Source organism: Anguilla rostrata, chromosome 4 (genome assembly GCF_018555375.3).
Source record: "Anguilla rostrata isolate EN2019 chromosome 4, ASM1855537v3, whole genome shotgun sequence".
In the NCBI taxonomy this organism is placed as follows: domain Eukaryota; kingdom Metazoa; phylum Chordata; class Actinopteri; order Anguilliformes; family Anguillidae; genus Anguilla; species Anguilla rostrata.
The window spans coordinates 39,158,653-39,175,672 of record NC_057936.1 but is presented as its reverse complement, the minus strand read 5'-3'; the positions used below and the strand labels follow the sequence as shown (position 1 = coordinate 39,175,672).

At 42.7% G+C, this 17,020-nt stretch overlaps 1 protein-coding gene across 1 annotated transcript in view; it reads right to left on the bottom strand.

Annotated features, from left to right (window-relative positions):
- The window catches only part of dpp6a (dipeptidyl-peptidase 6a), a 189,050-nt gene that overhangs the window by 28,444 nt on the left and 143,586 nt on the right, over positions 1 to 17,020 (bottom strand). Inside the window, exons 8-14 of the mRNA XM_064332581.1 lie at positions 16,880 to 17,000; positions 6,033 to 6,187; positions 5,125 to 5,222; positions 4,488 to 4,611; positions 4,051 to 4,089; positions 2,977 to 3,084; positions 2,006 to 2,097 (exon numbers count right to left, since the gene is read on the bottom strand). Of these exons, the coding sequence (XP_064188651.1) occupies positions 2,006 to 2,097; positions 2,977 to 3,084; positions 4,051 to 4,089; positions 4,488 to 4,611; positions 5,125 to 5,222; positions 6,033 to 6,187; positions 16,880 to 17,000 (737 nt within the window). The remainder of the gene's footprint in view (positions 1 to 2,005; positions 2,098 to 2,976; positions 3,085 to 4,050; positions 4,090 to 4,487; positions 4,612 to 5,124; positions 5,223 to 6,032; positions 6,188 to 16,879; positions 17,001 to 17,020) is intronic.

Genomic DNA, 17,020 nt, shown 5'->3' with positions numbered 1-17,020 from the left:
TGAATCGACCATGATTGCATAATGCCTATTTAATCATACACCAGGTAGTTCCAGGCAAGTAATTTGATTGGGCAAAAGGCTCTCCCTGACTGCTGATACACGGTGCAACAGCACTGGAACTTTTTAACATATGTAACATATCACTCTACTTTGTCTACATTTTACTAGATACATTGTTGTAAAAAACTGTTATTGTGGATATAGGTTGGCTCAACTAATTAAGACAATTAGAGTGGATTTCTACCCAAACAATTATAAGTTTTTCCTTTTCACTAAACAGATTAGCTCATTACCAAAAAATATTATTTACAGAACATAAACAAAATGTACTTTTTTATTTTGTTGTCAGTCCTCTGTGTTGGAAAAATCAGCTCTCATGCATGATGCGCAAATGCGTAGCAATGTAGACCAGTGATTCTCAACCTTGTTCCGGGAGACCTACCATTCTGTAGGTTTTCATTTCAACCTTAATTTGTCACACATGATTCTACTAATTAAAAGCTCAACATGATCTCTAGCTGTTGAATGAGGTGTGCTTTGTTAGGATTGGAGTGAAAACCTACAGGAAGTTAAAGCTCTAGGAACAGGATTGAGAACCACTGATGTAGGCGCTGCCTTCAAATTCTGGTCCATTTGCAAGAGATTCCTTTGATGCTGTCTCAGAAGGTAACTGCCAACATAGGCAACAAGGCAGAGGGCCTTTGAAATGGAAGCCATTTTGTGTACTGAGGAAGTTTGCTGTTGCGTGTTAGAGAATTCACAGTGCTGCAAATTCAGTTTTAGGGGATTGTTCAATTACATTTCAGATAGGCAAACAATGTCTTTAATGACAACATCAACATCAAATTAAGGTTAAGACAAAGCAAGAGGCTACAATAATTAGAATAAAAATGGAATCTGCCTTCTGTAATTGATGCTTATACTTTGTGTCCCCTTGCATAAAAGACTCATAGTTACTGTTGACTGCCACTTTGTGACTAATGTTCATTCGCAACAAACCCACCAATCATGTGTCTAATTACATTTTTTAGAGCTTTTTGTTAGCTTTTCTTTGAACTTGTTGCCTGTAGCCTACTGATTGATATGAATGATATGTCACAGCACTGATGATGTTGAACATTTTTACTGGCTTTTTCCAGGATGAAATCCAACTGCTAGTCAATGTAGTCATGACACTACGTGTGGTAAACATTCAGAAATTGCTAGCTGTCATTTCAATTCTTTTGCATTTTAGATATATTGACTGTAGATAGAGTCAATAGTTTTATTTTACACTCTGAAACAAATGTTTATTATGATGACAGGCAAACCGTTGTGGTAAGCCATAGTGTTAACACATCATTTTTGTCAACACTTCACTGTAGTTTTCATTGAAAAACATCAAGTCATATTTTTAATCTTTATTTCATGGTATGCTCAGTGCACGTGGGTGTATGGCTGGAAGCACCAGCACAAGAAACCATGTAATAAACACAGCTAACAGAAACTCTTTCATGCAAATATCCCCAATGAAAATACAGCCTGCAAACATGAATCACATAATTTTCTAACAAATTCAAAAGCAAACATTTTTTCAAAAGGCATCTGATATTATTGCATGCACGCTGACATTTGTAATCCACTCGAGTAAGCTGTACTACAGTATGTGGGAAGACTTCAACTAATTGCACCCACAAGGCGCAGTGTGTTCATATGCTTCTCTGACACAGCCGCAGGGAAATTACACATTTACAGGCTGCATGAATGAAACATGACAACAGAGGTTTTCTCATCTTTTCGTAAGTTCCTATGTATTACAGCTGGTGTACTGTAGGCCTTTAGAAGAACCCGAGCCTATTCATGGAATATATATACAGTGAGCTCCATAATGTTGATATTTGCATCACTGGGGTAAAAGGGCAGTGGACCAATGGGGAATGAGCAGGTAGTCATGGGCAGAACAAGAGTAATGATGCAGAATAAATGTGTCCACATTGTTTACAGTATGTATTGCTCAGATACTCACATCAGATGATTCTCTTCATTGTAGGCCAATACCTTTGTCACATCCCAGTCTCCTGATGTGATGGACTGGAGACTGTCTGTGCTGGAGTTGGGCTTGAGGAAGACAAACAAAATGAAAATACCATTGTGTCTTTCTGTGTTTACCACAAGCCTCAAGCTCATACTCTATCCCAGCGCAACTGAACTCTAGATCTTGCGAGCCACAGTGTCTGCAGGTAATTGCTCCAACTTTGAACTACACCACCTAGTATCACTAATGAGCTTACTTCCTGGACCAAGGAGATAAAACAATTAGTGAAAGGTGGTTTAGTGCATGGTTGGAGAAACTACTTACAGACCCTGTGGCCTGCAACATTTGGAGGAGTTTAGCGCTGCTCTAGTCTCATAATTTATGGCTTATATAATAAAAAACACTTTGCTCAAAATTGTAATCTAGTTAAATGTAAAGTGTGACTAAATTGATAAAATTCAGGCCAAAGAATGTTCTATAGAAGACTTATATTCACTGAACCCCATGCATGTTCCTTATGTACACATCATCATCTGCCAGTGCACGTACTGGGGCCTTCAAGACATGCAGTGTAATATACCACATCTATTAGGCCCCAGGGCCTGAGAGGAAGAATATGGGAAAAGGCCACAAATGTGTCTCTCATCCTTTCAGGCAAGTCAAAATAGAAACTGGGAATAGGGGACAGAAGGTGGGAGAGATTTCTGGATTAACACTCCTGGCACATTTCAGTGGACCTTGCCAAGTCCCCTGACAACAATGTATTAATACATTGGAGGAATCTCAGGAATGCACATACCACCTTTGGAGTGACTAAGAAGTCAGCAGACACCATGAAGCACGAGTTGCCGGTGAGTCACTCATCGACTGGGGTATAGAACAGATACCCATCTGGGGTGTGAAAAACTGAAGGATGAGAAAGAGAGAGAACGAGGGGGAGGGGGTTGGTGGGTAAAACTCACCTGTGAGGAGGACATGGAGATGTGGTAGAACTTTCCTCTACCGCCCTGCGGGATAGCCCGGGTGAAGAACAGCTTGTGTCCGTCTCTGGAGAACAGCGGAGCTTTGTTCTGTGTGAAGGCACGCAGATCTCAGTGCCCTGCTTCTGCCAGCCACAGCCCCCTTCTGCCCCCACAGCCTCCAGAGCTCTGCCTTAGCCTTCATAGCACTGTATAGCCAGTTAGCAAAGCTGGATCGCTGAAAACGGCTAACAATGGCAAAGATTTTCACACTTAACCTTGTCGGATTTTAAACTAATTCCTTAAAATTACAATCAAGGAAAACCATCACTGTGGTTTGATAACTGTTGCAGACATATTCATGTGTTTCTATTGTCAACACTGCTATGAAAGTGCAGAGGCTTTCAGGGCATGGTGAATTGCCTTTAACGTCTGAAGGCAGAGGAGGAGGCTTTAGCATAGCCAGGGGCGTACAGTAGTTATTTATCAGAAACTCATAAACCATGCCACTCCAGAACTACGAAAAGGCTGCAAAGCACTGGGCTAGAACTATGGCTGCAAACCATGGCTGCAAAGCACTGGGCTCAGCTGGGCACTGGAGTGTCACCAGTCCAAATGCAGACTGTCCAGCCTCCAGCCAGCTCTCCTGCTCGAGTCCACCCTACCTCTTCAGCTAGTAAACTTACCGCATACTTCTGCTGAGACTGCTGGCCCATCTTTCCAGTTCTGCCTGAACCAGTGCTGGTCTTACAAACCCAGTCTGAGAAGCTCAGATTATAATGCAAACGCAGTATTCACTATCTATCTCGAGATATGGCCTGTTTTGGACGAATAATATTCTACCATATCCCTGTGGCCATGTTTTATAGTGTAACATATGTATGTATTATATGTCTGTAGAAGTGTTGTGATTTTTAATGTTAATTTATGTTACTTTATATGGAGGCCCAGATGAGGTGGTACCTATCTCAGCCAGTGCCCCCGCCTCGCCCCCCCCTTCCCCCCCCAACGCCATCCCCCATGGAAAGGACAACTCCATCCCGCAACTCCAAAAAAACTGCAGTTCCTGAGGCTCACCTGTCTGTGCAGCCAGCCCTCACTTTCATCTTCGTGTTTCTGAAAAAAAGAGATATCATTCTGCCTATCAATTAAAATGGATGCTGAGGAACTTAGAAAAGGGTAAATGTGTCTGTTACAAGGTCCGGCACACACATTGAGCATTTGTGGAAGCCTTGCTGTGTTATGAATGGGTGAAAACCTTTATGGACAATGTAGCTTATGTAAGAGTGAAAACCATTCATTCTTATTTGTGTTCATAGCAACTTCTTGTGCTGTGGCAATGAAAGGGTCATAATGACATGCTTCTCCTTATAAAATAGTTAACATCACATTACACGGTGCTTTTGAAAATATGTGCACAACAATGTAGATTGCACTACAATGTGCTTAGGAAAGGCTACATTGTGCTTATAAAAGGGTTTTGCTTGTAACAGGGAGACTGTTTGGTGACTCACCTTAGTGCAGACCCCAGTGGTGGCTTCACACAGTGTCAGAATGGAGATATTTTGTGGTCTGTTCAGCCAGTTCACAGCCAGCTTGGTGCTTGTTGCCCATTTCACCATGGTTATGTAGTATTCCCTGTTGAAAACAATGTATTGTGTCATTGCAGTGCCACTGCCTTGGCTTCTAACCTCACAATAACTCCTGCTTCTCCTATTACTACTAATGCTCTTACTCTTTCTAAAGAGCTGTGCTTATACCTCACTGTCTAAGACCACTACAGCTCTACCACTAGTACGACGGCTACTGCCAGTGTAACTGCAGATGATCTGCCACTACTACAACTACCAAGCATTTTTCCACAACTGCTACCACCATTATGACTGTCCTTTACTTTAATGATGAATTAACCAATCAGCATCAGTGCTGATGACAATGGAGATGACTGTAATGTTGAGCAGATCACGTGACAGATGTGATTAAACAGTACTACAGCCCAGGGATATGTTCCACACTGGAAGCAGATGAAACCTGAAATGGCTTAAGGAAAAGGAGAGATTCACATGCTCAACTTTCCCCAGGGACCCAGTGCTTGCAGCTGTCAGGGAGGATGATGTGCGTGACGCGAAGGTGGGACAGTGAGATACTCACCCTATCCTCTGGTCTTCTGGGCGTTTCATGTCTATAGTGTGCAGGGGCCCATTCAGGTTCACCACGTACAGGTAGATCATTGGGTTCTCCTCTCCTGCCTGAAAGTGAAGGGGGGAGTAGTTACACAGGTGAGTTAGTTATATGCCTGAATCATACAATTTGAGTTACATACCTGAATCTCATACTTGAGTCTCAGGCCTGAATCACATGTCTGAGTAAAATATTTATTGCCTCTGGTATATTATGAACCTGCTAGAGAAACTAAAGGCACTCTCACATTTAACAGCAATCTGTCCTAAGTCATAGGTTTTTAGTCTTAGAGGTGCACACATTTTAAGATTATGCAAAGACTGGGAATCATGCAACTTCACACAAAAGACTCCAACAGGGTTCTTTTGGAGATTTTTTGTCATAGCCCTCCTCTTTCTGCCAGAAACTCACACCCTGGTGCGCTGATGTCAGACAAAGACAGTGCACCTATTGGCAGTTGGCAGTGTAGGATTATAAATTACGTCGTTGACCATCACAAACCTTTTGAGCCAAGACTAAAGACTTATGATAATATTAAGCATGTTTGGTTTTGTCAGAACGGTCAAGATGAGAAAAATTGTCACAAACTCAGTCTGAGCCATCTTAATACAATCACACTGATCGTGAGTCGTAATGGGGGTATATACTGACTGACGTAAAACTGGCAATAGTTTACAACAACTTCTAAGGCTGCAAAATTGCTATTATTAAAATTGCTGATATTAAAACATCATCTATTGTAGTTACATCACTGAGTAATACAATATGTTTCATATCTGAGTTACACGCCTACATCTCTAACCTGAGGCATACGACTGAATCCCACATCTTAAATATTACACACCTGATCTGTATGGTTACGTCCATCAGTTACTCACCTTTGGGTAATGGTACTCTCTTCCTGTTGGGTAAATGGAGCCCGTGAACATGGGTATCTCCATTTTGGGGACCAAGGTGTCGTCTATGGTGGCATATGCCAACCTGGCGCCATCTGGAGACCACCAGTGAGCAATGTGTGTCTGAAAGATCTCCTCTGCAAAAACAAGAGGAGTGTCATTTTTCACAAGATTATGCCTTTTAAGTCATTACAGTGTTTCATTCTTTCAAGGAAAGTCACAGTACAACTCACTTGTGACTCTTCGCTATTGAACTGAAAAGCAAGTGAGGATAGTTGGCTTAGGACCCAAGACAAAAATGAGGTGCCTTCAAATATTGCACATCTGACCGACTGCACAAACATATATCTAGACTGCATAGGACAGAAGTTATTACACTAATGAAACAAATTTAGTAATGGCATTAAGGAACTACCTTATTGGATTTTGTTTTTTAAAGAAAATGAAGATTTGGGAGAAAAATTTTCAGACAGCCCTTCAGACCATTACCTTAAGCCTTCTAAACTGTTTTTTCGCCCACGGGTATAATCAGGCAATCCCTCCACCTCCCCATCTCCACCTCCATTTCTTGTTTTATTCTGTATTTTAAAAGTGGTCTCCCCTGCCCTGATTCTAATGTTCAGGGGGGTCATCTACCTCCTAGCCCAAGATTAAAGACCTTAAATACTTCCAAGACATGTCCAGAAGACCTCAATAAAACTCCTTTTGTAGCATATTCATTGTGTGAAAATTTGTATTCCACTGAAATAGAATTGTTACCATCATAAAAGTAATTACTCTGGGATTGTTACAGCATGCTGTATAGTTTTATATGGACGTTAGCTGCATTATTCTAAGACTTGTAGTATAGTTATAGATTGGCTAAAGTGAACTTACATTTAATACTTTAATGCTTTTGCACATAAAGTTTCTGGACTGTAAATGTTGCTCACTCAGGTGGATGAGCTCATGCTCTTTTACATTGTAAGTAGTTCTGGAGAAATTAATGCAGTGTTATGTCATGTAATCTTTGCAGCTCACAGCAAATGTAACATGAGCGAGGTCAACAGCAGTTGGAAATCATAAGCCTAATAACCACATTTTAATGAGTATCATATCCAGCACAAGCCATTACTGTATATGGGTATCATATGTATCCACCACAGGCCTTTCAGGGCAAAGTGGACTAAGATCAACGGGAGTAATCCAGACAGTGGCCAGGTATCAAGGCCAGGCTCTCGGTCAGCTCAAGCGCGGTGCTGCAGTGAGCTGACCCCAGCCGCAGCAGTGCGGCGCTCAGCGTGACAGAGCTGTTTCTGAGTGTGAGGACGGTGCCAGTGCCAGTCGTCTGCAGTGCCAGAGGCGGGCCGGAACAGGCCGGATCGGAATAGTATCAGCACGTATTCCACCATCCCGCTACTTCTTTCCAGCTCTACGTATGCTCTCCTCCGCGGGCTGACAAATACAGTCCCCCTCCAGTCTGATCTCAGTCTCCCCCTGTCCACAATTTCTATATATGTGGACTGGGGGGACACTGCGAACACACACATACACACACATACACACTCTACCTGCTGAGATTCAGCCTGGCTATAAATCACTTTCATCCCAAGGGACCAGGCTGTAGCCTGGATAACAGCTCCAGGGTTTGGAGCTGCCATAATTTATCAGAAATAGCAACCCTGATACTTTCCCAGAGAAAGTCCGAGTGGATATTCACAGAATAAGAATGGTGCATGGCTATATTTGGCAGTGTGTGTGTAGCAGAATTCAAACTGAACTATTTCAGACCAGAAGGATTCAAGGAAACTGACTCCAGGGCATGGAGCCCGGGTTCCTCACATGTAACAAACACATGCTCATTTACACAAATATTGGGGGTGTGTGTGTGCATTTGTGTGTGTACACACATTTAAATACACACAAATGTGTATAGATATATGCAAACAGATGTAGGTCTAACAGGGAAAAATAATCCTGCTGAAATGAAATCCACCATTGCACTTGTAGCATTGGCTATTATTTTACTTAACAATTGTTTTACAGTTTTTTATTAAGCAATACCATTGTTTATGATACCTAAATATGGGGACTTGTGACTTGCCTGGACCTGAGCACTATTGACTTGAGACTTATTTGACATTTGCCTATTTTTATTTGGGACCTGAGTTGAACTTTAAGTTAACATTTGAGACTTATTGGTAACTTGGTCACATCTCTGCTGTGAGGTGAACATTGAACAACCACAGAACCAAAGAGTATACGTTTGTGCGTGTATGCATCTAGATATGCATGTGAGTGTTTGTGTGAGTGTGAGCATGTGCTAGTGTGTGTGTGTGTGTGCGCGTGTGTGGGTGTGTGTGTGTGTGAGAGAGAGAGAGAGAGAGAGAGAGAGAAAAGAGCACTTGAGTGTGTGTAAACATATGGTATGTGTGTATACGTGTCATAGTGACCATGCATTTTGGATCCAAGTATAAGAGCTTGGGTAGAGCTAATTATAGCTATGCATAATTGAAGCAGAGAAAAGTTCATTAGGAGCAGTGTGACTCTCACTTGACCCGCATGACCGAACATGGTGCACATGGAAAAAAGAGCCACTTTCTGCGCCAAGTCGCTCCTAATTACAGCCAAAGTACTCAGCGCTCGGGTGCTGTGCATTCACACACTGCAATGAGTGTGGCTCTTCATTTACACTCCTGTTATGGCTCTGAGTGCACGGACAAAAAGGTAAAAAGCTCCGTAATAACACGATGAGAAACGAGCTGCTGTGATGTGATATGAAATGGTCACTGTGCTTAGTCAACTCTGCCGCTCTCACATTAAAGCAGTCTTGATGAAAAGATTCACAGCAAAGCACTCTAGGGTCTCCTCAGCACACTGCTTACTGGTGGCAAAATGGCTCCGCTATAATACCTAAACATATGCATGGCTGGGTTAAATGACCATACAATACATATCAGTGTGAGTAGGAATCAAGTTATGAGAGCCAATTAGCCCTGCAAAACCAATTCCAGCTATAGCTATTTTAGCACATTGCGTTAGCTAGCTTTTCTGATGACACAGGCTCACAATTTCTGTATGAATTTATAACAAATAGCATTTGTAACTGCATATCCTGCATGTCAGTCTCCCTGAAATCACTTTTGTTAAGGTGGGATATATATCTGGATATCACCCAAGGCACACACACGAACGTACCTGAGGAGGATATTTAACATTGGTTAAATCAATGCTAAACAATGTTAAACAATGCAAATCTGAACTATGCTCTGACACAAGGGTGAATGATTTAGCATGCCAAACGCAAAAGATTCAGTCTCTCCTGTATTAAACGTACGTGCAACTGTCCTCTGCCTTAAATAGAGCTTGTTAATAACCACCCTTGAGATCTGCAACAGGAGCTCAAAGACACATGACATTCTGATAACAGCTTGGCATGAAAATGCAGGGGACCAGTGTTGAGTCAGTCTTATCGTCCTTTCGTATATCAGGGACAGACAGCAAGATATATAAACAAGATAATTAAAAGCAAGACTGCAAAAACTTCCTCAACTACCGTTTAAATGAAATTGTTTTTCCACTTTGATTAGGCACTTTCAAGATTTCCTTAGGGGATTTTCAATTTTCAGCATCTTAACATCAACATCAATGTTAATTAGGATGACTATTTAAGCCATTTAGAGTTCATTCAATATGCACAGACTGGATTTTCAGATTCTTCCTTTTCAACTCCTGTCATTAACATTAGGAGAATATCGGGAAAGGAGGTTAGTGATCATGACTGCACTTGCTGAGCTGTTTGTGATTTGCAGTCTGTATATGTCACAAGCCATGGAACCAATTGCACCAAAACACAGTCAGCTGTATAAAAGACAATTATTTGTGGCTTTCTTTGGATCAGTGGACTTATTCATTGTTTTAATGTACTGTAGTCTGAAACTGTTGTATAGACTCTTCCAATTAAAATGATTTTCCATGTTCAATCCCAACATGAAGATAAGTACGCCAGGAATGCTTAAGGCAAAGGTATAGCAATGTTAGGTTGTGGCTGGGTCTATTAGCTTACAACCCAAAAGGCTGCAGGTTCAAAAAAGAAGGGAAAAGGCCCTGCTCAAATGTCTGCCTGTAAAAATAGCAAAATGTGAAATATGTAATTTTATGAATAATATTTGCGCAGTATGAGTTCACTGCAGAATATCTCTAGAATAGACTCATGAGCCCTCATTTACCAACATTTACAGAAGGTTTCAGCTGCAGGGCCAGCAGTAATCTCCCTTTCCTCTCTCCCCTCTCCCTCCTCCGGCTACATCCGTAATGAAAGGTCTAAATCTCCCGAATCACAGGCATGCTCGGATCCTGCCGCCCCGGCTAATCGACTCTGGATATTAATTTCATTTTCCTGAGACAAAGTGATGCCTTTCATAATTACGCCTTCAGGCCACCGGCAGCGTGGCTAACCAACCTGTCCCAAAGTCCAGCAGCCTGGCCTGACCCCTGCCAGCCGTGTGTCACTGATTATGAGTGCACAGGGGCCGGAGAGCTTAAAAGAGTCAGAGCAAGGCTTTGCCGTTTTGAGGATTCATGTTTTATCTTTCCTGTGTATGGTTTTTTGTCCCTTTCCTTGTTATTTTTCACTTGTTCTCTCACTTTGCCTCTCTTTCTCTCTCAAACTTTTTCAGACTAAAAATTCTTCATTGGCAGAAAATGCATTTGTAAATATGGCCAAAGCAGAAACTCAAAGATGAATACTAATTATTCCAAATCATAAGTAAATACCTCTCTCTCTCTCTCTCTCCCTCCCTCTCCCCCTCTCTCTTTTTCTCTCTGATTTTAATTACTCCGGATGTTTGTCAGAAAGAAGCCCCCATTTCCCTCCAGCGTCTGTCATCACTGCAGATGAATAATGCAAAGCCTCTGAGACATTTCTCAGTTATAAGACTAAATACTGCTGAGGCAGGTGAGTAATGCACACCATTGAGTGTGAGCGAGCAAACAGCCCCCCCCCCCATCTACTAAAGATGGGAGCTAAGAACGCACTCAAGAAATGCACTCTTGCACAAACGTCTGTGAGCTTCACAATAAAGAACAGAATTACAGTATTTTATTTGTGATTATGTAGCTGGAGAGGCTGACGCAGTCTTTTAAGAAAGACCGGCAGGTAGAAAACTCATCAAGTTGCGCTCTCTGAGCTTCCAGCAGGGGGCAGCAGAGTTCCTCGGTAATGTGGTCGGTCGCTGTTTGTGCATCAGCTGTGCTGCGCTGTGGGTGAACGTCCCCCCCTCATATTTCCTGGCATATAGCTAGAAGTGACTCATATCAATAGTGGCAGATGCCCAGGCTCAGAGGGCAGTGGCCACAGACGCGGGCATGTGGGCACCCACTGCTCACTTCTTCAGGTCAGTCACATCCACACCAAGAAACCCTCCTTTTAACACCTTGACAGACATTGGTTTTTACACAATGTTATCAGGATTAACTTTTCATTCCCTGCAACTCGCAGTTTCCCATACCGCATCCCTCACTCAGTTACTTGTTGAGTGGTTACTGCTGTGACGGTGTTTAAACAGTAGATGATGCACTGGAGATGAAAATGACAAGATGAGTTTCAACAGGAAATAGTGAGTTCCTTGTGTCTGTGTCATGGTAATATTCCTGTACCTCGGAAGGATTGTTGTACGTTGCTCTGGATATGAGAGTCTGCCAAATGCCTGTAATGTAATGTAATGAGCCCATATGAATAATCATTCACCTGTCTCTGATACACAGCCCTGTCCCTGAAACACAGTCCTGTCTCTGATACACAGTTCTGTCTCTGATACACAGCTCTGTCCCAGAAACACAGTCCTGTTTCTGATACACAGTTCTGTCTCTGAAACACAGTCATGTCCCTGAAACACAGTCTTGTCTCTGATACACAGCCCTGTCTCTGATGCACAGTCCTGTCTCTGAAACACAGTCATGTCCCTGAAACACAGTCTTGTCTCTGATACACAGCCCTGTCTCTGATGCACAGTCCTGTCTCTGAAACACAGTCATGTCTCTGAAACACAGACATCTCCCTGAAACACAGTCCTGTCTCTGATACACAGCCCTATCTCTGATGCACAGTCCTGTCTCTGAAACACAGCCCTGTCCTGATACACAGTCCTGTCTCTGAAACACAGCCTTGTCCTGATACACAGTCCTGTCTCTGAAACACAGTCCTGTCTCTGATACATAGTTTTATCCCTGATACACAGTCCTGTCTCTGAAGCACAGACTTGTCTGTGCAACACAGTCCTGTCTCTGATACATAGTTCTGTCCCTGATACACAGTCCTGTCTCTGATACACAGTCCTGTCTGTGAAACACAGTCCTGTCTCTGATACATAGTTCTGTCTCTGATACACAGTCCTGTCTCAGAAGCACAGCATTGTCTCTGATACACAGCCCTGTCTCAGAAACACAGTTTTGTCTCTGATACACAGTCATGTCCCTGAAACACAGTCCTGTCTCTGATATACAGCCCTGTCTCTGAAGCACAGTCCTGTCTTGGAAACACAGTCTTGTCTCTGATACACAGCCCTGTCTCGGAAGCACAGTTTTGTCTCTGATACACAGTCCTGTCTCAGAAACACAGTTTTGTCTCTGATACACAGTTCTGTCTCTGACTGTCTCTGAAACACAGTCCCATCCTGATACACAGTCCTGTCTCTGATACACAGTCTTGTCTCTGATACACAGCTCTGTCTCTGATACACAGTCCCGTTCTGATACACAGTCATGTCTCTGATACACAGCTCTGTCTCTGATACACAGTCCCGTCCTGATACACAGTCATGTCTCTGATACACAGTCTTGTCTCTGATACACAGTCCTGTCTCTGATACACAGTCCTGTCTGTGAAACACAGTCCTGTCTCTGATACATAGTTCTGTCTCTGATACACAGTCCTGTCTCTAAAATACAGTTCTGTCTCTGATACACAGTCCTGTCTCTAAAACACAGTCCTGTCTCTGATACACAGTCTTGTCTCTGATACACAGTCCTGTCTCTGATACACAGTCCTGTCTGTGAAACACAGTCCTGTCTCTGATACATAGTTCTGTCTCTGATACACAGTCCTGTCTCTAAAATACAGTTCTGTCTCTGATACACAGTCCTGTCTCTAAAATACAGTTCTGTCTCTGATACACAGTCCTGTCTCTAAAACACAGTCCTGTCTCTGATACACAGTCTTGTCTCTGATACACAGTCCTGTCTCTGAAATACAGTCTTGCCTCTGATACACAGTCCTTTGCATGGATATTATTCATTTTAAGTAACAAAATACTGAACAAAGGAATACATGTTCAAGCTGCTTACAAAATGTCCAACAGTAAAATACATTAGAATGCTCAATTATGTAAGTATGAACTAATACATATAGGAGGGTGTCATGTTATTACTTGTTTAAAACAATTGTTAGTTATTATTATGTGATAATTATTATAAATGTTTTTTTTTTATGTTGAAATTACATGCATTACATATTACATTCGTTATGCCAAAAAGAGAAATTGTTTATGATTAATGCAATATGTAGTATTTACAAATGCAGTGTCATAGAATACAGCTGGGGATGATTCCAGCCTTATTTCCCACAAGGGATACTCATTGTTTGTGTAATGATACACATGTTCAGGAGTATTTGCAAATTTCAGGTACTTGCAAATTAATATTTCAGTATTGTAAATTAATATTTGCCACATAATATTATGACATATTTATCCTGAGCTGCAATCAGCAACCACAGTTTGTACAATTTATTGTGCTGCACACTTTACAACAAAAAAAGTTGTAAAAAGAATGTGTTAAGTACAAGGGCATCAACGCTGCTACTAGTCACAAAGCTGCTAGCTGAACTACATTTCCCAGTTGTACAGTGGTGGCATTGCTATAACTGAAATCAAATAGCTTTTAACAAATACATACATTATAAAGCATAAGGGTTAGACAAATTACTTCCCCAGCTTCTGTTTACTAAAAAAGAAGTTTACTGAACAATTTACTGCCTACTGCGTACAGGCTATCTACTGCTCTGACTGCAGTGGCAAATTGTGTAACATTTTGCATGAAGCAGCTTCAACGTTGTAAGTAACTTTTGCATATACAAACATTAGCTCCTCAACTGCATCAAATAAATAAATAAATGCAAGTAGGCAGCATCATAACACTGGTAATAGCGTGCTCCACTCGGCTGCACTCAGCTGGAGTAATTTAGATGCAGCAACAATTTTCCTGACTGCCGTTGTGGAATAATTTAGCATAAAAATACACATGTTTTTTATGTTTTCTGTGAGGAAATATGGAGTACACGTGCTGGCCTGCACCTCTCTGTGGGAGCAGGACTGCGGCACTACCCCGTTTTTCAACCAAAAGAGTGGCCGAGAACAGTGACAGGCATCTGCAGCAGCCAATGCAGGACCCCTTTCACCTGCTCAGCTGAGAAGTGACAGTGGGAAATGTAGGCAGGATTTTCTTGAATAAAAGGGGGAGACTCGCATTGACATGGAGAGATTAGCTGCTACCCACTGCGAGGATTCACAACCCGAACGGAGGCAGGCTCAGCATAAACACTTCCTCTCCACATTTCATTGCTTTCAATAAATCATAAAGCATGTGGACTGCAAAAACTTCTCTGCCTCGTAAGGAGGTGTCATGAAGGTGAAGCTGAGCAATATCTGCTGGGATTAAAGTTTAAACATAACAGATTAATATTGCTCTTGGTCACTGACCTAATCCTTTCACCTCCCCTTAAGCGATAGTGCATGCAATGAGAACAGAGACAACACAGTTCACATATACACACGCACGCACACACACACACACACACACACAAACAAACAAATACACACACTCACAGGTCTGTACACAAACATACGCACACACACACACATGCATACACATGCATAGACACACACCGACATGTATATACACACACACACACACAAATAAATATACACACACTCACAGGTTTGTACACAAACATACACACACATACATACCGCACATGCATGCACTGCATGTATATGAGCACCCGGCTGTGTGGCCTGCAGAAACACCACTGCTTATTATACTTCACTTCTTGTAATTAAGCTGATTACAGCTTGGGAGACACTATTATAAAGGCTCCATTCTCATGGCACACACACACACATGGATACACACACATAAACGCACACCCACACCCACACACACAGACGCACGCACACACATACACGCACACACACACCCACACACACGGACACGCACGCACACATGCACACCCACACACACAGACGCACGCACACACATACATGCACACGCACACCCACACACACGGACACACACACACACACGCACGCATGCATACCCACACCCACGGACACACGCACACACACATGGATACACACACGTACACGCACACCCACACACACGGACACATGCACACACGCACGCACACACACACACACGGCTACACACACTCAGAGAAGGGAGTAAGACAGACCCAAGGCTAAGTGATTTTTTGAGCACTGTTAATAAGAGGACTCACAAATATGAGATCCTAGCTGGCTAAAGAGATGCCATCTACACGAAATAATTTCATCTGCACATCCTGTGGGAGTGTATATGCAGTCACAAATGGCAATTATGCAGCACACTATTGGGAAATTATGAGGCATTCCAACCTTAATGGAATTCTTAGAATAAACAAGATTCCATCTGAAGGCCAGGCAAGGGTGACCAAAACTTGCAAGAGGGGCTATGTGCTGTCCATACAAAAGTCCATGCTACCTGTCGGTTAACAAACATGAAATGAAATGTCATTGACTGTCAAGAGAGGACTGTGCCTCTTACAGTAGCACAGAATTTTATTGGGATAAAGTGAGCATCTGCACATTGTTATGGATGTCAGGCATTTTTATGGCAAACACACTTTCTGTGCACAGAGTGTGGGTTGTCTGGTTTTATGTCCCAGGAGTTGCTGATTCCTCACTCTGCTGAACAATGTTAATCTCTCTTTTCAGCACCAGCATGATCGTCATGCACTAGTTTCCCCACAGCAGTTACTGATCTGTCTCGCTTAGCAATTGTGTGCTAAAACATTCACCGTAAGAGATGCAGAGTGTGTGTGCGTGCGTGTGTGTGCATGTTTGTGCATGCATACATGTGTGTGTGTTCCTATATGTGTGGTATGTACCATTCAGACGTTCGGTGAAAACTCAGCTATTTGGTTGAAAAGTGAAAGTTTTCTAGTGGACTAGGTCATAGCCAGGCTATATCCAGGTAAGACCTGAGCTATATTGGAGCTAACCTGAGCTTATTTCAAAACGTCTCTCAACGTAGAATTCCACCCATCTAGATGTGTAGATTTGAGCTTGCGCTCACTGGGATGCTTCTGTGTGAGTATGTGTGTGTGTGTGTGTGTGTGTGTGTGTGTGGGAACCTCTTGTATGTGTATGCCTTAGACAGCAGGTTCAAGAGCAGAAGCTCACAACCAGGGAAAATCAATACACCATTAAACTGAAATGACAAAATCACGATAATCAAAACACATTTTCTATTTCTATACCCAGCAACAACTCCTCTCCTGGTAAAGTGGGGACCATTCCTCCTTCAACCTGATGATTCAGGCACTAGGTGCTGGTGGCCTGGGGAGTGGGTGGGGTGTAAGTGTCACAGCAGTGGAACTAAGTACACTGAATTGTGGAAGAACGCTTTCCCTGCCACGTTCCCGTACAGAGGACAGAAGGAACAGGAAGAGATCAGCTCAGCTTTCTTGGGTCCGGGCCCGATACGACAGGAGTACGTGTGGGGGCGGGGCTGGCAGGTCGAGCGTCGGGTCTCACCTTCATACAGCCAGTCGCTGAGCCCATTGAATACCACATCCTCCTTTCCTGAAGAAACCAGGCGTATGGAACGGCTCTCCACGGTGGCCCGGTAGTAGATGTTGTTCTCGAATATGAAGATCTGTGGGGAGACCAGGAAGT